At 34.2% G+C, this 24,747-nt stretch overlaps 1 protein-coding gene across 2 annotated transcripts; it reads left to right on the top strand.

Annotated features, from left to right (window-relative positions):
• The first annotated feature begins 1,727 nt into the window (after positions 1-1,727).
• LOC120149133 (nuclear pore complex protein NUP54-like) lies at positions 1,728-4,963 on the top strand. Of its 2 annotated transcripts, XM_039162023.1 has the most exons (10): positions 1,728-1,818; positions 1,873-2,340; positions 2,423-2,476; positions 2,734-2,793; positions 2,877-2,987; positions 3,564-3,629; positions 3,703-3,789; positions 4,054-4,155; positions 4,246-4,395; positions 4,582-4,963. In XM_039162023.1, exons 1-10 carry the CDS (start codon positions 1,813-1,815, stop codon positions 4,696-4,698), a joined length of 1,221 nt encoding a protein of 406 aa, XP_039017954.1. In that variant the 5' UTR covers positions 1,728-1,812; the 3' UTR covers positions 4,699-4,963. The 2 variants fall into 2 exon arrangements, with proteins under 2 accessions (XP_039017954.1, XP_039017953.1); XM_039162022.1 differs by having other exon boundaries at positions 1,733-2,340.
• The last annotated feature ends 19,784 nt before the right edge of the window (positions 4,964-24,747 follow it).

Raw genomic sequence — 24,747 nt, 5'->3', positions numbered from 1 at the left:
TTATCTTTTGTCTCCATGAAGGAGAGAATAAATTAGTGGAGAATGGTTTCAAATCTTTCTCTCGATTTTGGTCAATAAATTTTATAATAATATTTTATGTTGGTGTCAGATATGAGATTATAATACCCGTTCATATATTGACATGATAAGTAGACATGATTAATTTGATGTGGTAGCAATTGATTTTGGCTCTAACTTATCATATGGAATTTGTCAAAATATTTATCAAATAATTTAATAGAACAATATAAATTTTCTTTTAAAAATTATTGTCGTGGTATATATATGTGTGTGTGACATTATCACATTATATTACAAGTTCGTATATGTTAGTTGTATCATTTTAAGGAGTTAATTATAAGTTGACTAAAGTTTTTTATCAATGAAACGGTTGTTTTAATCCAAAATTGAATAATTATGTTTAAAACGCTTTAAAAATGAGTAAAATAATTATTTATTAAAAAGTTAAAAAACATTTTTAAATATTATACATGAATGACACTTCAATGATTTTGCTCTAAGAAAAACGAAGATGAAGTTTGAAACATTTAAGTTATTTTATTACACTTTTAAAGAGAAATTTATTGTATTTTCCCCTTAAAATAAGACAGGAAAAGTAGATGTAATAAAAACAACTTTCTCTAATATCAGACAATAGGTAAATAGTGGAATTTTTAGCCCAATAATCCACGCAGGTGGATTATTTAGGCACTCGAATTTTTATTTTGGAATCTACAGTAAATGTTATAGTGTTCATGGAATTCGTCATGTCGGCGTGACGACTTTCATGAGTTATATATTTTTAATGGGCCGTGTCACGTGGATCCTATTATCCGAATATATTTAATATATCCTACGAGACTCGTCTTGTCCGCGTGACGAGTCTCAATAAAAAAATAATTTTTTTAAAAAAAATTTAAAAGCATTGTAAAAAACATATATTATTTTAATGCTGAAGGAACTCATCACACCTTTGTTACGAGTTCCAAGGGGTATAATTTTTAATTTGTTGACTGTTGTGTTAAAGATTTTGTGTTGAAATGACTTCAAGAGAAGAAATGTTATGTCTCTATATAAAATGTTTGATTCCAAGTGAAAAATCATCAAGAAATAACATTTATTCTCTTGATGCTATTTCAACACAAAAGTTCCATTGATTTTTTATAAAAAATTTTGTCTGTTCAATAACGATCACATCAGCGTGACAAGTTCCTTCACCATTAAAAATATATATATATATATATATATATATATATATATATATATTAAATAAAGTTTTTAAAATTTTTTAAAAAAATTACTTTTTATTCGGACTCGTTACGCTGGCATGACTAGTCTAATAAAATATATTAAATAAATTTAGGCTGTGGGACCCATGTGACACATACTATTAAAAAATATATCCCATAAAATTCGTCACGCCAACATAACAAGTTTCATTAATATTATAACATTTACCTTAGATCTCAAAATAAATTTTCTGTTATCCTATTGGATTAAATAATTCACCTTTCTGGATTATTTACCCAATTCCGCCTTTAATAGTCTGCTTAAACGACTGCTCATTTTCTACAAACTAATTTATATCTTTCTTACAAATAATTGGGTGATGTGTTTATAACTTTCTATAATTAAGAAACTCAATAAAAAATTAATTTATTCTCAAGGAACTATTTGCATGTTTTACCCTCTTTTGAAATACTCCAGTGAGAACACTGAAGCAAAAGTGTGTAGCCTCATTCTTGATTCTTTGAATGGCGCCTTCACCTTAAAAAAGAACTCATTAGACTCCACAATCAAGCCGATCCAAAAATGTTCGGAGGTCAAGGTTCTACTTCCGCCTTCTGGACTCCCTCTTCCACTCCGGCGTTTGGAACTCTTTCTTCAACTCCGGCGTTTGGGACCCCTTCCTCGACACCGGCGTTTGGTACTCCGTCCTCGACACCGGCTTTTGGTACTCCTTCCTCAACACCGGCGTTTGGAACTCCGTCATCGACACCCGCGTTTGGAACTCCTTCCTCGACACCCGCATTTGGGACTCCGTCCTCGACACCCGCGTTTGGAACTCCTTCCTCGACACCGGCGTTTGGAACTCCTTCGACACCATCTTTCGCTACAGGCTTTGGCGGTTCCTCTCTTTTCTCAACTCCTTTCTCTTCTCAAACGCAACAGCAACAGACTCTGTTGTTTCAACAACAGCAGCCATCCATCGCTGCACCTTCTACTGGTTTCGGATTCCAGAATACGTTATCCGCCACTCCTTTCCCCAATGCTCAATTGACAACTCAAATGGCTCCCGTCGCTCCTCTTCCCTTCTCTCTCGCCGATCGTGATATTCAAGTAATTTCTCTCCTTTACAAGTGTTAAACCCTAACCCTAGGTAGTAGTTATTTGATTCTTGATTTTTCTATTTGATTTCTAGGCGATTGTGGATGCTTACAAGGAGGATCCTGGGAACCCTAAGTATGCTTTCAAGGTTTGTTTTTGTCCCAGTGCTTAGTTTTACTTTGAATTAATTTTTGAATCAAATCAAGAGGAAGAACAATTGTAGATATTGTACCCTGAAGCTACATTGTTTCTGTTTTGTGTTGTTATCTAATTCTGATAAATGCAATATCTGTAATCATATCATTTGATGATTTTCTTTTTCAATCCATGGAACTTGATAAAGACCCAGAATGAGGTTTTAGATGGTTTGCATGTCTATTGATTGCTAAGTTCACTTTTATGCAGCATTTGTTGTTCAGTGTAATTGACCCGCAATTCAGGGGGAAGCCAGCTGGTGTATCAGATGTGAGTTTACTACTACTTCTCATTTTTGTTGGGTTCATGGAGTTCTACTTTCACTAAGGTCGGATGATAGTTTACATTTGTAGATAATGTGGGCGGAAGCTATTGCGAAACTGGAGGGTATGGAGAGTGCTGATCGGGAAAGACTCTGGCCTCAGCTTGTTCAGGGTTTTAAGGATCTTTCACAGCGGTTGAAGGTAATAATTGCTTATATTTGGGGCATGGGGAGGGAATTTTCTTCATTGTCTTTTTAAACTATGTATTGTTATTGCTGGAAAATCTTCATCAGATATGGTCCTAGTAGCAACTTTATGGATTTCTATAAGATTTTGAAACTGGTATGGTAACTAAATGATGCCAATTTTAGAAAGACTTGTCCTGATCTGATTACTTTATGGGAAGAATCTCATGTTCTATTGTGTGTTTGTGTTTCTAAAATGGTGGATTTTGTTTGTCAGTACCTCTGGGTGTTAGAAATGGCATGAAACCTTGAAAGTGATTGGATAAGGATAAAACAAAGAATATTTTGCAATTGAAAAGGGAGAGATCTGGCTGAACAGTGTTGTATGTTGTAAGTTTTGTTGCAAGTTTTTTTGGAAGAAACAGTAATTAATGTGGTCAAATATACAAGAGTTCTATGAGTACTCATATGTACCAGAAGACTTGGTCTTACCAGTGATTATGCTTTTTCATTTTAAGTCAATTATATTTGTGATAGTAGGAGTTCCATATAGGCTGAACTATTTGACATTTTGTTTTGCTGATTATTGCAGCTACAAGATGAAGTAATCCTTTCAGATGCTGAAAGGTTACGAATGACCCAGAGCAATGTGAAAATGGTATTGTATTCTCTATTAGTTTCAATAGATTACTCTCCTTAGCATGCTTTTCACATTCTATTTCTTTTGGTAGCTTCAAAGGCATTTTCAAGCTGAAACTCTTCCATGGATCGAGAGAATGAGACAAAAGGAGCAAAGCCTCCAAAGGCGCCTCTTAAGGGTGAGGCAAAATTTAATTCTTTTTTATCATCTATTAGAAATGATTGGCCTGAACCTAGGAGCTGATCAGAAACATAATTTTATTGATAAAGTTGATTGTTCATGTTTCTTTTTTACTTGATTCTACGCCCTCCCCCAACTCCCAAAAATCATATAAATAAATAATGAGGAAAAGAGAATGTGCTGGATACAACTGTCTTTGGAGTGCGGTCAGTGTACTACTGTACTTATATCGATTTTTTGTTGTTGTATGATGGCCATAAAGATGATGAGAATAGTGGAAGCATTAGAGGGTAAGGGTTGCCGTGTGCCTTTAATGAAAGGGGAAGTTGAATTAGCTGAGAAGTTGGCTACAATAACCAGACAGGCTAGTCTTCCTATCCTCTGATCCTTTACATCTGTATTTTCTGTTATACTATCGTCAAGATCTTTTACTGACAAGCAGATGCAATAACAGTTGAAAGGATCTGGAGCAGAACTTTCTAGGAGGGTTCAAAACCTACTAGCCGAATCTCGTGTTCAAGCAAATGCTATTGGTGCTGGAGGTTCTCTTTATCTTCCAGGATCAACTAAAATACACGAGCAGAGTCTTGCTGATATGCATGAGGTATGACCGAGCAACCTATTAAGCTTTTCTGTACTCTACATTTTCCGCGGGCGGGGGAGTTATGACAAGAGCATTCATGCTATTTTTTTTAAAGCATAATTACCTGTTATTTCCACCAACAACCATAATGCATACTGCATCTAGACATTTGTGACTTGACCATGAATGATCTTTTCTGGGGAATAGGTATTACAACAGCAAACGGAGGCCATTGCAAGGCTTGGCAACGTTTTGAAGCGAGATATAAGGGATATGGAGATAATAATGGCTGAAGACACGGATATGACAGACAATGTGAATTAGAAGGTGGATTCTTTGCCATAATGTTATTTTACTTTGAAGTTTTGTATGTGGATTGGACAGGAATTTTAATCGGCTTTTAGATGGTTCTCGCTATGATATATTTATCCCATTGGTATCGGCCGGGTGACCCCAGGCCTACAAGCCTAACCTGCCTGCTTCAGGCCAAACTTGAATCAGGATTTCAGAGTTTTAAAGCTTGGCCTAGCCTAGAGTTATTGTTATTTCATTAGACAGTTAATGCATTTTTATTTGAGAAATCATTTAAGTTCCATCTTAAAACGAGAGCTGCTTTATGTTCACGTATTGGATTGGTACATTGCACCCCTCACCGCACACTCGTGCACCAAGGAGAACTTTTGCATATGTGGGCATCCCCATATCTATGGGTCACCCAATATAACACCTCAAATTATCTCATATAATCCAATTAAATATCAAGTATTATATAACAATCATTAATACAAATTTCATTCTTTAACTATCATTTATTAATCCAATTTTAGTAAGTCAATTATTAGCAAACAATAATGAAAATCAATATTTAAAATTATTAAGAATGCACTAACATCAGTTTTAGATTGATTAAGCCTAATCAAAGATAATTTCTACCACAATCAAGTTTGATCTTGAACTCCAACAATGGGCATCGCTTTGTTCTAGGGCGGTGTTGGCATGAAGTACGAGCCTGGTGCTTTATTTGTTTTTATATTTCACATCTATTTTTATAAAATTCGAAAGACTTAACACACCATTTATTATTTTATTAAAATCAGATGGATTTGACCTGATCAGAACATTGTCGTGGTATAATCTTATTGACCGAAAGTTTTTAATAACTAGGGGTAATTTGAAAAATGTTTGTAAATGTTAAAGGAAACTTTCGACAAAAAATAATTTAGGTATAATAATAAAATTACCCTTAACTTATGTACGAATGATCATTTTCTCCTATATTCTCTTTTAGATCATTTTAGACCCAATATTTTATTTTGTAGCGAAGTTCCTCTGGCTAGATGAAAAGTGTTAGTTGTCTTATTGTCAATATTTCATACGGACGTCACAAGTCCATATATGATGTCACTTTAACAAAAAAATATTTTTAGAGTAAACTATAATTATAATTATTTACATATACACTTATAAAAATATATTTAACAGTAATTTAAAATATTTTTTTAATAACGTGACATCACATGTAGACCTAAGACATCAAACATTAACGTTAGGAGATAGTACATTAATCAAATAAAAATAGATACCTTTCGATGATTCATTATTGATTGTCCTAATATCACCGAGACCCAATTAACCAATACCAACAACAATATCAATAATATACAAAGAGTAAATAACACACTTCATATGAAATATTTAAAATAAGATATTTTATTTATTATAATATACATACAACATACTGTAAAAGTAAAAATTACTAAAATTGACATAACATGTTGTGATTGACAATATATTTTTGAATAGATATTACTTTTAGAGATAAACAGAAAATATTTTTGATGATCAAGTGAGAAAATATGCAAACATTAGAGGGAAAATAGTACATTAAAACATGTAAAAATAGATATATTTTATGCTCCATTATTAGTTAGTCCAATATCATTGAGAACAAATTAATCAGTCTAAACAACAATATTAATGATATACAACAATAAATAATACGAAAATGTAATATTTTTATTAGTTTGAGTCTCTGAGATGATTATAAGATAATATCTATTCGAAAAATTTTATTCGAGATTTTTAGGAATAATAATCATCCCTTTAACTATGAGATTTCGTCGTTGCAATATGAAGATAATTTTTTCTTAGAAAATTAAATATTTTAATGATTACAGTACACATACAACTTAATTGATAACGATACACAATACGTATTCAACTTTATTCACTACAGTAACAATGCACATATAACTTTATTAATTACAATACACAACAATATCGTATCACAAAGCGTCCTCCGATTTTTTTTATATGATAAGAAGAAAGAAAATTATTAGAACAACAACAATACATAAACGATTTACATTATATAGATCTTATTTTTTTTTCGTCCTTTCATGTTCCCATAACCCATTTTTCCACATCTCCCTCAACTTATCATCATCACCAGCTCAAAGTATTAAGATAAGAGTCCCAAATCCACCCACAATTATACAAATCCAAATGATCATCATATATAGTGACGTTAAGAAATCACTATAGTAAAATAGGTTTTTTGCGGCGTTTTTTTATATATAGCAGCGTTTTTAAGCGCTGCTAAAAACACATGCGACGTTTTGCCAAACGCAACAAAAAGCGCTGCTGAAAACAGCGCCGCTAAAGTTAGCGGCTTTTTTTAACAAAAACGTCGTAATAGGTGTTGGTGTTTAGCGGCGTTTTCCCTACAAACGCCGCAGTAGGTGTTGAGATTTCGCGGCGTTTTACTTACAAACGCCGTAGTAGGCGTTGATATTTTGCGGCGTTTTTCCACAAACGCGGCAAAAGGTGATGATGTTTAGCGACGTTTTTCCCATAAACGTCGCAGTAGGTTTTCAGATTTAGCGGTGTTTGTATTGAAAACGACGCAATAAGGGTTGAGAATTAACGGCGTTTTTCATACAAACGTCGCTAAAGTTGGGTATATCGCGGCGTTTCTAGTATACAAATGCCGGTAAATGTATGGTATATTGCAACATTTTTTTTACAAACGCCGCTAAATAACACAGAATTTAACAGTTCTAAAAATAATGCTTGATTACCCCAAATCTGTTTTTTCAATATGTTCCATTATCCAACAAACAAAACAACAATAACATCAAACTCTATATCCATAACAAACATCATCAAATCCAATATAATAAATAAAAGTTTTCATTAACGTAATATAAGTTCAGTTAAACAAGGTTCAGTAACATTAACAGAATGTTCATAACATAAATGAGACTACGATGGTGGATTCTGAGGTTACGTTTCCTGTATCGTTAGTATCATATCATTGAGTCATTTTTCAAATTCTTCATATCTCTGCTGATATGCTGCTTCTCTCTGTGCTGCCGCTGCTTCTTTCTCTTCTTCTGTTGTTGCTCTGGTTGCTTCCGCTGCTGCTTTCTCTGCTTCCCTTGCTTCATTTTCCGCTTTCAAGTTAGCCATTTGTTGATCCATCTCAGCCAAATTTTCTTTTAAACGACTAACTTCGTGGTGGGAAGATCGAGACTGTGATGACATGTACTGTGATGAGCTGGATCCAAACTATTTGGTGGGAGTAACGAATGATCCTTGACAGCGCACCCGACCATATCTTTCAGGACCCAAAACGTCATTAATAGCTTGGTTTTTAATGTCATCATCATTAACAATACCTTGACTCGAAGCAGTAGCATGATGCTCCGCCTTTTTCTCCCTCAATTTTTCCTAATAATAAAGTGAATAATTAATTAAAATAAAAAATGTCATGGTACAAATATAAATAAAGTCAGGTAAATTTAAAACATATACCCAATAAATGTACCATATTTTCTGCAACGCCAACAGTCATAGGAGTGCCATCCTTCTTCGTATGTCGAAGAGTTGGATTCGACCAACTTTAGAACCGGATGTATTTTCCCACAATGTACCATAATATAATTACTATGAGTTAATATGTACATGGAATACAAAAAACTATTTCAATAATCTATAATTCCTCCTCATGAGCTATACAAGCAAAGCTCTTTGATCCAGCCATGTGCGTAAACTTTTGTTGTTGTCTGCTAGCAACACCAACATGCTCTCGGTCCTACAATGTCAAACAATCACTTTTAATGATGATTTAAAATTCGTTAAAATTATTTCTGAAAAATACATCATACCTGTCCTTGTTTTGAACTCCAAAATCTGACTGTATCTTCCCATTGGTACCTGAGCATTCCTGGTGGGACTGTTTGCAACTTCTCTTCAAGACTGAGATCATTCTTGAAGTATTTCTTCTTTACGGAGCTCTTATGGTCCCTCCATCTCTTCCCTAACGCTTGCTTCACATAATCGTCAGAGACCTCTAAAGAAAATTTCTCCTATACAGCAAATAAGTGTGCACCGTAAGTATAAATTAGTATTGAATTTCTATAGAGTATCTATTATAATGACATTATTACCTTAATAAAATCCACCGCTTGATTTTTGTTACTATTAGGCATTTCGCGCCATGACTCGTAATTGATGGGTAATATAATCGCATTACGTCCAACTATGCCTAAGTAACCTGCTAGAAGACGTGATTCTAGGCCAATAGGATGACCGACATCATTTCTTGAAACTTTGACACGATGCCCAGGAGGAAGTTGGTATAATTCCTTCAAAGTTGTACGTCCTCGAGTCTTGCGTGTTCTTGCATTTTCAACTATATAATAAATTATTAAAGGTCAGTTTTGAAAATGAACAAAGTAGTAAATAATGTTTCGAAGATTACTTTGAATTTCTACTTCTTCTTCAACAGTTTTAGGAACTTCAGAAGAGTCGGGTGCATTCGATTCCTCGTTATTTCTTTCTTCATGGTCTTCAGAAGCTCGAACAACCCACAAATCAATTATTTTTCTCCTCGGTATGATATCTATAATAAACAAACATGAGTAATAAAAAAATGAATTAAGTAATGAATATATTGAAAGACAACATGTTAAAGGTTATAACATTATAAATAAATAAATAAATGAAGATATAAAATCATACAAAAGTCTTATGTAATGTCAGTTGTCATAAATATCTTTATCAACGTCCTCCCGAACCCATTGAAATTGTGTTGTATTAGTGATAGTTTCATCTAAGTTTTGTGGTAGTATAGGTAAACATTCTGATCCTGTTTCAATGTCATCTCTACTTCCATCCTCGATGTCTATCAAGTCTCTGGGAGTATTTCGAAGCACAACATACCAACCGTCATCCATTAGATCGTGACAATAAAATACTTGTTTCACTTGAGAAGAAAATACATATGGTTCATCCATCAAACATTGACCCGTGTGAATTAATCGAGAGAAATTCACCATTGTAAACCCGGATTTATCTCTTTTTATACATCTATTTACATCAACCCAATCACACCGAAACAATACAACCTTTCATTTTTAATAATAATCTAACTCAATAATGTCCGTAAGATTTCCATAGTAATCGACATCTCCCTCATGCAGATTATTGTCCCTTACAGTAGCATAACTTATAGTTGACGAAGTAACTACGACTCCACAATTTTGTGTCCTCCTTAATCTTTCACGAGATTTCGTGTGGAACCTGAACCCATTAATGAGGAAGACATTATATCTTTTAACTATTCTATTCGGACATTGAGAAAGCCATTTAACTTCATCACTAACTTCTCTCCCACTCCAAACCTATTACACATGAATGGTGAATTAATTTGCATTGATGTCGATATAAAAAGCAAGACATATATAATTTATAAGTGTTCCGTAAGATTTAGTTGCTTACCGTCTGGCCTAACCATTCATGAAAAGTTTCTATGAATAACTTCTGTAGCTCTCGTTGATTTAATCTTCGGGAGCGTGCTCGATATCTCAATACTTCTTTAAACTCACTATAAAGAATATTATGTCGTTAAAAATTGATAAATATAAAAGATAAAGAGATTTCATTAAGATTAGGTCCGAAAGACTTACGTGCGAAAGGGATCTATTGAATCGTGATGGAAAAGAACATATCGGGTGTGCTTGTACCCAATACGTGTCATCTAAGTGTGTAATTTCAACTTTCCCTAATGGTTGACCATAACTTCCAAACAAATAATATTGAGGTAAGTCATCAGTACTTAACATATCATTTCGATTTGGTCTATTCCATCTTGTTTCAACATCTTCCAAGTATCTAGAGCAAAATGTCATGCGTTCCTCTACTAAATACCCTTCAGCAATTGATCCTTCTGGATAACGCTTATTACGACAATAAGACTTCAACTTGCCCAAGAACCTATACACAAAACAACATACTACGTAAATACATTTTATTAAAAGATATAATCAATAGTAACTTGAAACGTGTAATTCAATTAACACATCTCTATAAGGTACATCCATCGATAGAAAATTGGACCACCAACTCTTGCTTCGTGAGGAAGATGAATTAGCAGATGCACCATAATTGTGAAGAATGAATGCGGAAATATCTTCTCTAAATTGTATAAAGTCAAGGCGACTCGATCTTGTAGTTTATCAAGTTCTTCAACCATTAGAACTTTCCCACATATGGCTTTCATTATATTAGAAAGTTCAATGATACAAGACGTCACCTTACTCGACATGCAACCGCAAACAACTACTGGCAGTAAATCTTGCATTAATATGTGATAATCATGTGACTTTAAACCATAAAGTCTTCGATCTTTAATACTGACACATCGATAAATGTTTGATGTATACCCATATGGGACCTTTATATCCTTCAACACCGTGCAAAACACTTCTTTTTCTTTCTTCGAAAGTGAAAAAATAGAAGGCGACAAGAAATTTCTTCCATTTGGACGTAATTGCGGATGAAGATCATGTCGAATTCCCATGTCCACTAAGTCAAGTCGACTCTTAAGATTATCTTTAGATTTTCTGTCATCATTTAGAATGGTCCCGATAATATTCTCACAAACATTCTTCTCAATATGCATTACATCAAGATTATATGTCAAAATCTGCTTTTTCCAATAAGGCAACTCGAAGAATATACTCCTCTTTTTCCACAAGTCTACCTCATTTGGATCATCCTCTTCATCAGACTCATCATCAGTTTGTTCGTCAACTTCAACCTCTTCATTGACATGTTTTGCCTTTTTCTTTGATCGTTTACTACTTGGTTGATTCATATTTCCATAAGTAAAATTGATATTTTTCAACATTCTGAATATTTGAGAACCGGTTGTTTGGTCAGGAGCATTTCGAAACTCTTCATCCCCATCAAACATATTTTTTGACTTCTAAATCTATGATTATCAGGTAATCACCGACGATGTCTCATATAAGATAACTTCTTTCCATTAACCAACCACTTCGAACATGTTTGTAGAGCACAACAAGGATAAGCGTAACGACCTTTGGTACTCCAACCAGATAAATTTGCATACACAGGAAAATCATTACTTGTCCATAATAAAGTTGCGCGTAAATTAAAGTTCTTCTTCGTCAATACATCGTACGTTTCGACCCCTTCCTATAATTGTTTCAACTCTGCAATTAGTAGGTGCATGTAAATATCAATATCATTTTCAGGGCCTTTCTCGCCAGGAATTCTCATGGATAAGATGAAAGATGATTGTTTCATGCAAATCCAGGGAAGCAAATTGTATGGAACAAGTACAACATGCCAAGTACTATACGAAGTACTCATGATTTTGAATGGATTAAACCCATCAGTTGCAAGACCGAGCCTGACATTTCGAGGATCTCTCGCAAAACTTGGATACTTGTTGTCAAATGACTTCCAAGCTAAAGAATCCACAGGATTCCGTAATAATCCATCATCGGTTCTGCCATCATGATGCCACCTCATAGACTCAGCAGTCTTTGAGGACATAAACAATCTTTGTAGCCTAGATATGAGAGGAAAATATCGCAGAATCTTGACCGGTTCCTTTCTTGATCGTGCTTGAGCGTCATCTTCAGTAACATTTTCTGCCTCTGTAGTCATCCATTGAGATTTTTCGCATACATGACAAGACTCTTGATTTTTTCGATCACCCCAATACAACATGCAATCATTCGAACAACTATGAATTTTGTCATATCCAAGACCCAAATCTTTTATCATTTTCTTCATATCTTTGCATGATTGAGGGATTTTTGCAAAATGAAACACTTCTCCTAATAACTCCAACAATTGCGTAAAGGAGTTACTAGTCCACCCTCCCAGGCATTTTAAGTGGAAAAGACGAATGCAGAAAGAAAACTTTGAAAACTTTGATCCCTCATAAAGTTGTTCATTCATTTCATTCAGTGACTTGTAAAACTTTGCCGCTTCAACATTTGGCTCTTCATCACATCCAATTCTTTCCGTCTCAATGAAATCATCAACATCATTTTCACAATAATTTTCTATAACATACGACTGATGATTATGCATATTAAATGCATCTCGTAACATCCCTTCCATCTCATCTTCTCTGAAAGTTGGATGGTGAGAAGGAGCATAATAAGTCGAATAACTCGTGGATAACTAGATGCTCGTACACAACTTCACGAATGTCAGTTAATGTTGACACATTTCTTACAAGGGCAAAGAATCATATTATCTTGGCTTGCATTCAGAAAAGCTAAATTTAGAAAGTTTTCGACTCCATTTCGATATTCGTCGTTAACCCTTGAAAAATCCATCCAACTCTTATCCATTTCGTATTTCTGGAGTTTCAAATTCAAATGTTAATTGCTAATATTATATATAAATTTAGAACCTAAACAGAAGCATTAAACTGTCATATTTAGTGCTAAAGGCTCAAGAAATAAAGAAAAAGAATAACCCAAAAGGACAACCGACTTAAGGCCTACTCAACATTTTCTCAGTGAAATGCATACTATTTCTCAGTGAAATGCATCATTGTTAGAAGTTAGAATTCCAATTACAACCCACTTAAGCCCTAGTCAACTATGCGACACCAAGAATAATTTAATACACTTGACTTGACAATCTTAAAGCAACATAAAAATACTTTTCTTAATGAGTGTCATGGACAAACCTGGAAAATGTTGAATATGATGCTCTTTCGATGAACCAGAACCAGAAATGTTTGGTGATCCACAGCTAACCTTAGCGAGGCTTTACTGAGAGATCATAAATAGTTACATTTAAGCTTAATTCTAAAGTAAAGGCCAGAATTAAACATTGCATGCCACTTCGTATTAATTATGAACCTCTGTAATAAACTAATATATGCATGCCAATTAAATATTATTTGTTTCCACAACTAATATAAAGTAAACTTAATATATGCATGCCAATTAAATAAACTAAAATAGCAACTTATAATGCGTTCAGTAAGTATGTGGTGCTAATACCACTTATACCTGTGCAACTCGATCAAACTCCAACATCACCAGTGATTTCCGAGGTTCAGGAACAAGATTTGCTTCAATTCTTAGACCAGAAAATAAGCATACAAACTAAAAGGACCTACAGAAGATACATATTTCATTTAGACAGAGTACAAAAGGGAAGTACGTAAACAAGATTGATGTTTTAAAAAGATTGCAACTCCAAATAAACTGTTCTAAGTTCAAGTAATAATACATTTAGTAACTCCAAATATACCCCTTCCCACAACATTGTTAAGATCTATAAAACTTTTTACTTACATTTTGAGCAAACAAAGCTGATCATGCAAGAAACAGTTACTGAACCAGTTTTTCATAGTTTATTAAATATAAATTGAAAATATAAATACAGCAACCAAAAAATATTTGTTAACAACAATGCAACAATAAAATATTTAGACTTTCCAGTTTTCCATGAAACATTAGCTTATCAGCACCAAAATAATGCGATGCATAAACCATAGCCAAAGGCCAATACATAGTCAAAAGAATATTACAAAAATAATATTTATTAACCAATGGGATCCTAATCGTTAAAACTTGACATGTTAAACATGAAGGCTTAGGGTTAAAATCTTGGGAAAGGAATAGGGAATCATGAAATCAAAAGAGGCATGAAGAATAAAAAAAAGTGCAGAACCTTTAAATTATTTGTTGGTATTCTTATCACATGCCATCAATGAAATGGAATGCTTTATTTGGAAGGTAAAATGATCATTAAATCTAATTCAGTTGAGTAATCCATTATTTGTTGGTATTCTTATTTCTATATAAATTTGGGTACCCCACGGTTTCCTAGCAGTACGGTTCTGAATTGCTTTCCTATGGTGGTGAATACTCCTCCCCCACAATGCATCCCCTCGACAGCAGCGGAAAACGTCGACCTGATGATAAACTTAGAAGTTCAAGGGAGGAAAAACGGAGGAGAAAGCCGAGGGTTTGCAAGAAAAAAGAAGAGGCTGAGACTCAAAGAATGACTCATATTACATTTGAGAGAAACAGGAGGAAGCAAATGAATGAACATCTGGTTGTTCTACGCTCCCTCATGCCTGAATCTTATGTCCAAAGGGTATGTTCTTCTTCTTTTCCTTTTAGTTCCCAACCATTAAAACTCAGGATAAGGGACAATATACAGTTCTATGTAGGGATGCCCTGGTAATTATGATGAACATGTATAACACGGGTTTATATACTAAATTGATGTTATCCATATTACTCGATAACTAATTGATGTTCTTAAGAGAAATACAATTCTGATGTGATTCAGTACAGTTCTGAAAAGCTGGACTGATTGAAGTCTAAAGTTTAATAATAGTTTAGCATAATGTTGCAGCAAAATCCATCAGAGCTTGTCAAGGTGAAAAAGTTTCAACTACAATCGGCAAATTTTTAAAAGAATTATATTATTGCCTTTTTCTTTTCTTTGGATTATTCTTTTGTTTGTTAGTCATGCAAAAGCTGAAAATCATACAATAAAAAGTTGTTCCTCTAAATTATGGTAATAAGAAACATCAAAGGATACTGTAAATTACCATTTTTCTCCCAAATCAGAAGTTTAACATAAATCATTTTCATTTTTGCATGTACAGGGTGATCAAGCATCCATAGTTGGTGGTGCCATAGAAGAACATTTTATTTTTAATATATCGAAGGCAAAAGTTAAGGATTGTTTTAAATAAAATTGCATTGCAATGGTTACCTTTGTCTTGAGGTCATGAAGAACAACCCCTACAGTGCTCTGCTTTGGCAATCTTGTAGTATGAATAACTACCTGAGAATTAACATAAATTATAAGAGGAACAAAGCCTGACAATACACTTTGAAATAAACAATGATGGAAGCCATTTGTAGCTCCTAATAAGCAAATACATTCATAGTAGAGAGGCACGAACATTTTGATTTTATAGGAACTGAGAGGAAAACCAACAATAAGATAAGACCCGCAAAACTGCTTCGAATTTTAAACTTCAAACGTAATCTCTAAATTATTTATAATGCAGAAAACCCAAAACAACCGGGGAGGGGTATTACTGTTAAAGAAATTGTTGGAAGTTTCATCCATACAATCGACACATATCTCTATAGGACTCGCCGGTGATGGCGCGACGATGGGACCGATGGCGTGAATACTGGACGCTGGGACCGATTTGCGTGAGGGAGAGCGGATGAACTGATGGAGGGTTTATGAAGAGAATAAGGCTCGGGTTTCAATCAGGAAATTTAGGGATTTTAAACTCTATAATTGTACTCTATAGCGGCGTTTTCTAATAAACGCCACTAATGTCGAAATCATTTGCGACATTTGTGTTCAAAAAACGCCACTAACGTATGCCTATTTATCGGTGTTTTCATAAAATCACCGTGAAATTTCTATTATATTACGGCGTTTGTATAAAAATACTGCAATAGATATAATCTACTGGGAGTTTGTACAAAAACGCCGCTAAAATACTATCCTTGTAACGGCATTTTTTGGAAAAATGCAACTATGTATGAACTTATTGCGATGGTTTTTGATACAAACGCCGCAAAAAGTCAGGTCTATGGTGGGGTTTTTGGATACAAACGACGCTAATTTCATTAAACTATATAAGATTAATTGATTGTAAATATTTTATTTTTTCTCTAAATAAACTTAATTTACTATCATATAACTTTATTTAATTAAAAACAATCATAGATTTTAATTAAGACACACGTTATGCATACAAATACTTAACAACAAAATACATTCAAATTTAGAAACATTAAAGTATGCATTAACAGTCTTAACCATATATTGTTCACTAGAATTTAGTCTTCATTGCTCCTTCGTGGGGAATGGACGTAAGAAAGTTGTTTTCCTTGTTTGACGACGCATCATTAAGTTTTTCCTCTGTGAAAATTCTATATGGAGAAACTCTTCATACATTTCACCAAATAAATCCCCTACCTCTGGTTCACCAAGAAGACTCCTTGCGCGCTTCAGTGCTTCACTTGAAACAGATAACGACCTTCCACCTACAATATGAAACTTGATTTGAGTTGGCTTGGGAACAAAATCAAACATAAAAAAAATTACATAGATGATAGAAACGTTTACTTGGACTAACAGTAAAGGCAACATCGTCTTCATTGAGGATAGATATTGCTTTTGCAATTGAAGATTCTTTCAACACCACAGAGTTACCAAATTTGGCTCTATCATCGTTCTCAATAAGCTTTGAACATTCTACATGCGTGCGATCTATTAAATTTTACAGTAAAAAAAATATAGCGCCAGAAACTTTCAGCAATTAATTATTACCTTCATTTAGGAGATCGACCATGGAAGGGTGTTTTACAATAGGAGGGCCTTTCGGGTCATCATAGAGTTTCAACGGCAAGTTCGGACTGATAGCCTCCCAATGATAATTTGATCCATCGTCAGAGCAAAGACGCCATGTGGACATTCCGACGATAATTTTTCTTACTGAATGCAACACCTGCTCTTTGTACCACAACCATTTGTTCACGTTTTCAAAAGCTATTATTTTTCTATTCGGAAGCTATTATTCTTCTATTCGAAAGCAGAAAAACAATGCTCCCAATTAGCAGTAAACCCATAAAAAATATATATATATATATTCTTTCCATATTCGAAAGCTTTTATTTTTCTCCATTACGTTAGCTTTCTGGGTTTTCCCCATTTTCAGAATACCAACAAAAATAAATGAAAAAGTTCAGTAGTGAGAGAAGGGATCAAACCGTGCAATCGTGAGATAATTGTTCGCCGGTGAGAGGGTCGAATTGGTTGCCGGGATAGATAAAAGACGACTTCGCTTGGAATCGTCTGAGGGTCGTTGTTGTACCAGAGAAATCCCTTTTAGGGAAGGAGCGTTGAAATGATTTTAGGGATCGGGCAGGAGAGAAGAGTCGAGCATATATTGACCATTTGGCAGCGTTTTTTTAAAACGCAACCATAGTACATGTTTTTGCGACGTTTTTATAGAAACACCACTATAAACAAACATATTGCGGCGTTTGTACTATAAACGCCGCTAAATTATTACTCTATTACGACGTTTTTACACAAACGCCACTACGACGTTTGTTTGATAAACGCCGCTAAATTACTTCTCTATAGCGACGTTTTTTAAAAAAAGCCACCATAAATAACCCTATTGCAAACGCCGCTAAATTACCACTCTGTTGCGGCGTTGTTGGAAAAACACCACTATAAACGACCCTGTTATGACGTTTGATCTACAAACGCGGCTATATTTCCACTCTATTGCGACATTTCTTGAAAAAACGCCGCTAAAGTATCATTTTGTGGCGTTTGGATTATAAACGCCGCTACATGCTTAAATTTTGTGACGTTTACCCTGAAAATGCCGCTGCAGAACACATTTGCTGTAGTGAATTGATCCACCATATACCTTGTACAAGTACTAACATGTATCAATCGGTCATAATCATTATGCACTCCTACAAATGATTGATGGAAGTCGTCCCACATATCAATACGCATATTAGCATTCATAATCCCAACACAATTCTTTCTATCTGATTCGAGAAGCTAAGAAACCTTTGTTTTCTTACCGGCAGTTGCCTGTAAACGTTGTTCATTGTCTTCAACTTCATTTTTCACCAAGAAAGCAGCAAAATCAGTTGATGTTTTGTTATCGATATAGTAACAGATTCTGAATGTCTAAATCTACGGGACCTAACATTTTTCGAAAATATTGAGAATAAAACAGAAAGCTCTCGACAGATTTTTTGTTTGCTACACAGAGAACGGATGAGCCTACAGTGGGTATTTATAGGCCAATGCATGAGCTTCCCGCTGGTTTTGTAAATCAATAAAGGACTGGAGGTCAACGCTCTTACATTGAAATTGACAGATCAACCACCAAAAGAAGGTCAAAGCTTAGAGAATATCGTATTATTATTATTGTTAGGGTAAACTACACGTTCAATACCCTAACCATCACTGCTATTCCGTTTTGATCACCTAATTATTTTTTATTTCAAAATCATATGTAGCGTCGCATTTTGATTTCATTTTTTTCATCCACAGTTAAAAAAGTAATGATGATGTCGATGTGTCACCAAAAGATAATGCGAAATCTTTATTGGAAACAATTTAAAAATCTCACGTCAATACTTCTGTTAATTTTCTAATGGCAAGTGATCAAATGAAACCTAAAAATAACGTTATATATGATTTTGAAACAAAACAATAGTTGAATGGCCAAAACGAAAGAAAAGTGATAATTGAAGTGCTAAACATGTAATTTACCCTTGTTCTTCTTCTTCTTATTATTATAAGCATGACGAAACAGAGGCTGATGCTAGCCTGCCATACCTTAATCTTATAAATAATAGGTTAGGTAGACATTTTGTGAACAAATTAAAGTGAACTTTATAGATTTATTTATTTTCCTATATTAAAATCTTAATTTAATGAATAACGGGTACAATTAAAAAAATGAATAACGGGTCAAATAGATATTGTATGAATAAATTAAATATGATTTTATAAATTTACTTTTCTCTTAATATCAAACCTTAATTTAATGAATAACAGATTATAGACACTCGTTTTTGTCCGGGTTATAATTTATATTATTATTATTATTACTATTATTATTAATATTATTATTATTAATCATTTTTATTATTGTTAATTCCCTATTACAAGATAATTACAAATTGCCCAACACAGTAAACCCACACACAAAACAGTTGAAATAGGTCTTAACCAATCCATCAAGCCCAAACCGAAGTGAGCCCAAGTTGCTAGGGTTTGCAGAAACCCTAGCTCTCATCAACTTCCAGCCGACGCCTCATCTCAATCGTTGGATCTGCCTAAGATCCAACGGTCCTGATCTTTGGATGATTAAGGTATTACCCTAAGGTGCTTCAGCTGCCACGTGCCAAGCCGCCGCCGTCATGCGCTCCCCGTGTGAGTTGCACGCGCCCGTGGTTCCCTACTGCTTGAGGACTGCCACTACCGGATTTTTCGCCAGCTACCTTGGGGCGGACGAAGATAGCCTCGGAGTAAAAAAATATTTACCCCGTCCTTTGCATGCTATAGCTACCCTATTCAGGGCTTTGTCCCCATCAAATCGTCATCCTCGGTCAGACCACCAAAAGCTGAAAGAAGCAAAAATGGAAAAGAAGAAAAAGAAAGTCAGTTCCATATACATGCAACGAAAAAAAAGTCAAGAATGAGAGATCTACATATACACATAACAACATAACCAAGAACGAGACAGAGCAACAACATAATAAAAAAATCGGAGGAAAAAAAGGGATTTCGGGGGAAATCGAGAGCCCATTTCAAATATAAAAAGGAAATAAAGAAATAGAAAGAGAAGCTTCACGCCCCATCGCTCACGAGAAGCCAAACGTCGCCAGAGACCACCAATTTTTCGAAGATAACCTCTTCGGTTTCCTGTAGATCTAGGACGATATAGGTATCTTTAGGCTTTTGGGGTGTTTGGATTCGAGTTTAGGGAAGAAAGAGTCGTTTTGGGTTGTCTTTTGAACTTCGGTCGTCGTGGACGGTGACAGAGGGTTTCGACGGGCAGTGGCCGAAGGCTGTCAACCTCCCCCGGTGAGGATGGGAAGAGAGAAGTCAGAGAGAAAATGATTTCTCTCCTTTTAGAGAGAGAGAGAGAGAGAGAAATGAAAAATGAGAAATATTAACCATTTTCAGCCATGGCTTGGGTATATATACCCATGCCAAAACGACGCCATTTTGAGGAGAGGAATCTATTATTTGGGCGCGTGGGTAAACCCCTCCCCGGGTCCCTCTAACTCTGTAAATTTCTAATTTGGTCACTGAAATAGATTTATATTCATTTTAATTTGTAGTTTAAATTTTATTTGTGTTCTTTTTTAGTCCCTTTACACTAGTTATGTTATTTTTATGCTTATTTTAGTTTGAGTACCCTATTTTAATAATTTTCATTTTAAACCTAAATATTGATGGTTGTTAAATTATGATTCTAGTACCTAGCTTAGGTGTTGTATTGTTTATGGCCATGACTTTTGTTTGTTTTATAGTTTGACCCTCAAATTTTAATAATTTTCTTTGTTCTAGTTCTGAATAGTGATGTTGGTTTATTTACGATTTTGGTGCCTAATTTGTACAATATTCGTAATGGTCACCCTAGGCTTTTGATGGTTTTGCAGTTTGGTCTTTAAAGTTTATGTATTTTTGTCATATTTTAGTGTGATCTATTCGACTTGTGTTGTGTTGTGTTTTAACCTTTTCTTGTTTGTTGCATGATTTAGATAGCTATTAAATGTGCATGGGTTCGATCAATATAGGTATATTAATATTTTTTTAAAGAATATATACATTAAATATTATTTTGTGCGAATAATTTATAGAAACGCGCTTTAACTAACAAGGAGTGTGTTTCCAAGAATTGTTCGAACAAAATAATACCTTTTACATTCAAATGAATTTTTTAAAAACAATTAATATATGTACAATATGTAACACATTTATAAATTGCTCTTTTCAACCATTGGGTGTGACCCTTTAGATTCATGTAAAAATATTAGTAGTAATAATTAGAACCATTCTAATATTACAAACAATGAGTGACATCTAGCAATATATCATTATTACCTAAGTTACAGGAAATCATGATTCGACATAACATGTTTGTGACTAACTCTTTTAATGTATTATATCCTTTTGTCCTTTGTATCTAGAATATGCACAAGTCTTGGAACAGTCACACTTGTATAGATCAACTATTATTTCTTGATATCTAGAGTATAATATAATAAACGAATAATTTTTTATATCTCATATCTACTTATTCGAGCATGGCCATGCATTTGTAGTCTCACTCAATCAAATGGCATGTGATATATTTTCTATTATGTATGAAGGACAAATCATATCTCGATCATTCACACCACACTACATATATTGTTGTCAACACACTTTTTCGTCCTACTAGGATTCAAACTCCTAAAAATAGGATAGAATTTTGCTAGGATTCAAACTCCTAAAAATAGGATAGAGTTCTACTATGATTTAAACTCCTAAAGATAGGATCCACAAGCACTATAAATAATCATTGTAACTCACTATTGTAACACAAGATTTACAGACAAAATACAGAGAAAAACACGGAAAATACAAAGGCAAAGCTATTGTAAACGATTCGAAAAGGAAATAAAATGTAGCATTTTTTTTTGATTCGTTCATTTCTCGCATGTGCACGTTATTTTTTTTTTTTTGAGATTTGGTTCGAATAACCCAAAACGTGGGTTGCGCCGATGACCAAAAATTGGTGGGATTTCGAAGTTTCGAACCTAGATCTACCCCGAGGCGTGTTCATTTTTTATCCCCCTAATGCGCAATATCAACGTTAATTGTCTTTCAAATTTGACCCCAATCTTTATTTTTCTTTATATTAATCCTTTTATTTATTGTATATATATTTTTATTTATTTATTATTTACATTATTGTCATTATATAAATATATATATATATATATGTATGTTTTTTAAATGTTTTTAATTGATTTTGTTTACACTATATATTATTATTATATATACATATATTTTTATTTATTTATATTCATTTGGTTATTTTTTAATACTATATTTATTATTTATATATATATATATATACCTTTTTTTAAAATATTTTACTTATAAGCCTATTATTACTATATATATATATATATATTGTAATTATCTTTATTTAGTTTTTTTTACTTTATCATTATACGTATATATGTATGTTTATAATAGTTTATTTATAAGCTAATTATCATTATATGTATACTTTTATATTTGGTTTATATATTTATTTATTTATTTTGATTTTTTTATTTGTTTATATTATATTATATTTTCATATTACTATCATTATTGTTATGATTATTATTTTTCTATTTTACTCAATTATATATATATATATATATTATTTATTTATTTATTTATTTATTTTTCCTTTTATTTTTTTTACTTATTTTTATTCTTCATTTTTTTCATTTATTCATTTTTCCCTCTAACACATCTTATGACTTTTAAGGGTATTTTCGTCAATTAATCAGAGGTAAGTAATTCATGATCAAATTTTACCTTTTAATTTAAAATTTCAATTTTCTTAATTAAGACAACTGGAAATTAAGTAGTACCGAAAGTGCGGTTCAAGGGTGCTAATCCTTCCTTGACCGTAACCGACTCTCGAGCCCGACATATTTCTGGTAAGACGCAGATCAGGTAAGAAATAGGATATCCGATCAACCCATTTATTTTTAAATAAATGATCGGTGGCGACTCTCAATCCACATTTTTCAAGTCGAAGCCCAATTCATGGCCCAACCGAAAGACGGTTACGACAGTTTGGCGACTCCGCTAGGGACTTTCAAGTGAGTCAGGCTAAGGTAATTTTCAGTTGTCTTTTTAACGAAAAGGTTAAGTTTAAATTTTAAGGTAACATTTCGATCATTATTGCTTACTTTTGATTATATTTTTTCGAGTAAATAGTTGTACTAACCGTTTTCTCAATGATTTCAGCCCTTAAAGTATTTTTTCATCTAAGGCTCTAAACCCGAGCTCCGAACCCGTTTTAAGTGGGGGTGAAAGCGACGCATTCATGTGAATTTATTCACCGCATATGCCTAGCAAGTAGCCTTAGGGATTCATATACCTTATGTCTTCGTGTGAATTTATTCTCCGCATAGACATATGGGAATGTGTCCTCTCGAGTTTAACTTAGTCCACACAAGCCTGTGATGGGTTTAGGACTAAGGGTCTGGCAAGCCCAAGGGGGCACCAGCAAGGAGAACTCGGGTACCGTTTTCTAGCACCTAAACCGGGAGACTTTGAAGAATTAGAACCTACCCCAAAATCTCATTTCAAACCCTAGGATGCCAGAATAATTTCATGCTTTACTTTCTGTTCAAAGCATGCGAACTAGACAAATATGCGGTTAGGATTTGTTTGAAATTAGCATGCGGGATAGAGATCATGTCCGAGTAGGAATACTAAGCATGTTCGGGAGATATCATGTGGGGTAGGATTTTTCATTTTATTATTTTGATTTACCTCACTAATTTTTTTTATTTTGTCCTCTTTTATTTTGTTTTCATCATTTGCATCATAACAAGAGGCCATTGATCCCTAAAAAGGTGTTCATTACACAAAATAATCTGAATTAATGGATAAAGGTGTTGTAATACAAGAGATTAAAAACCCCGAGGTACGACTATGGTCCGAGAAGACTCAGAAGGAAAATGGAGACAATCTTCAAGGAAGCTATGTGTTAGAACTAGTTAGCTGCGCCTCTATTAGCCTAAAGCAGAACGACGTCCAAGAGTTTCGGGACATCTGGGCAGTTGGAAGAATGATTGGAAACAGAAGCTCAGTCAGCGATATGGTGACATTGCACTTTTGCTTAATGTTAAGACCGATGAACCCTTAATTAGAGCCTTGGTTCGATTCTGGAACCCGGGATATAGTTGCTTCACTTTTAACCAGGAGGACATGGTACCTACCATCGAGGAGTATACTACACTATTGCACTGTGAAAGCATTAAACTGGAGCGAGCCTATATCAAACACATCAAGAGTCAGCCTTTCAAGAACAGACTGGCTAAGATTGCAGGAGTTGATGAAAAGTGGGTGACTGACCGACTCCGAAACAAAGGTAACGGGCAGGGAATTGAGTGGATCCACATAAGGAAACTAATGAATGACCACCCTGATGAATGAAAGACTATAGACCTTTTTTGCACTAGGTCTGTATGGCTTGATCATCTTTCCGAAGATTTTGGGATGCATTGACGCAGCCGTGTTGGAACTATTTGAGCAACTTCCGAAATGGGTCATCCCATCACCAACCATCTTAGCCGAGACCTTTCGGTCTCTCAACCATTGCTGAAGAGTTGGCGGAGGTAGATTCATTGGATGTGTTCAGCTCCTTCAAGTATGGATTCACAACCACTTCTGGAAGACTAATGGGGTTACCTACCACCGATTTAGCAC

The sequence above is a fragment of the Hibiscus syriacus genome, unplaced genomic scaffold (assembly GCF_006381635.1).
Source record: "Hibiscus syriacus cultivar Baekdansim isolate YM2019G1 unplaced genomic scaffold, ASM638163v2 tig00110989_pilon, whole genome shotgun sequence".
NCBI lineage: Eukaryota > Viridiplantae > Streptophyta > Magnoliopsida > Malvales > Malvaceae > Hibiscus > Hibiscus syriacus.
This window is presented reverse-complemented; position numbering and strand designations above follow the sequence as displayed.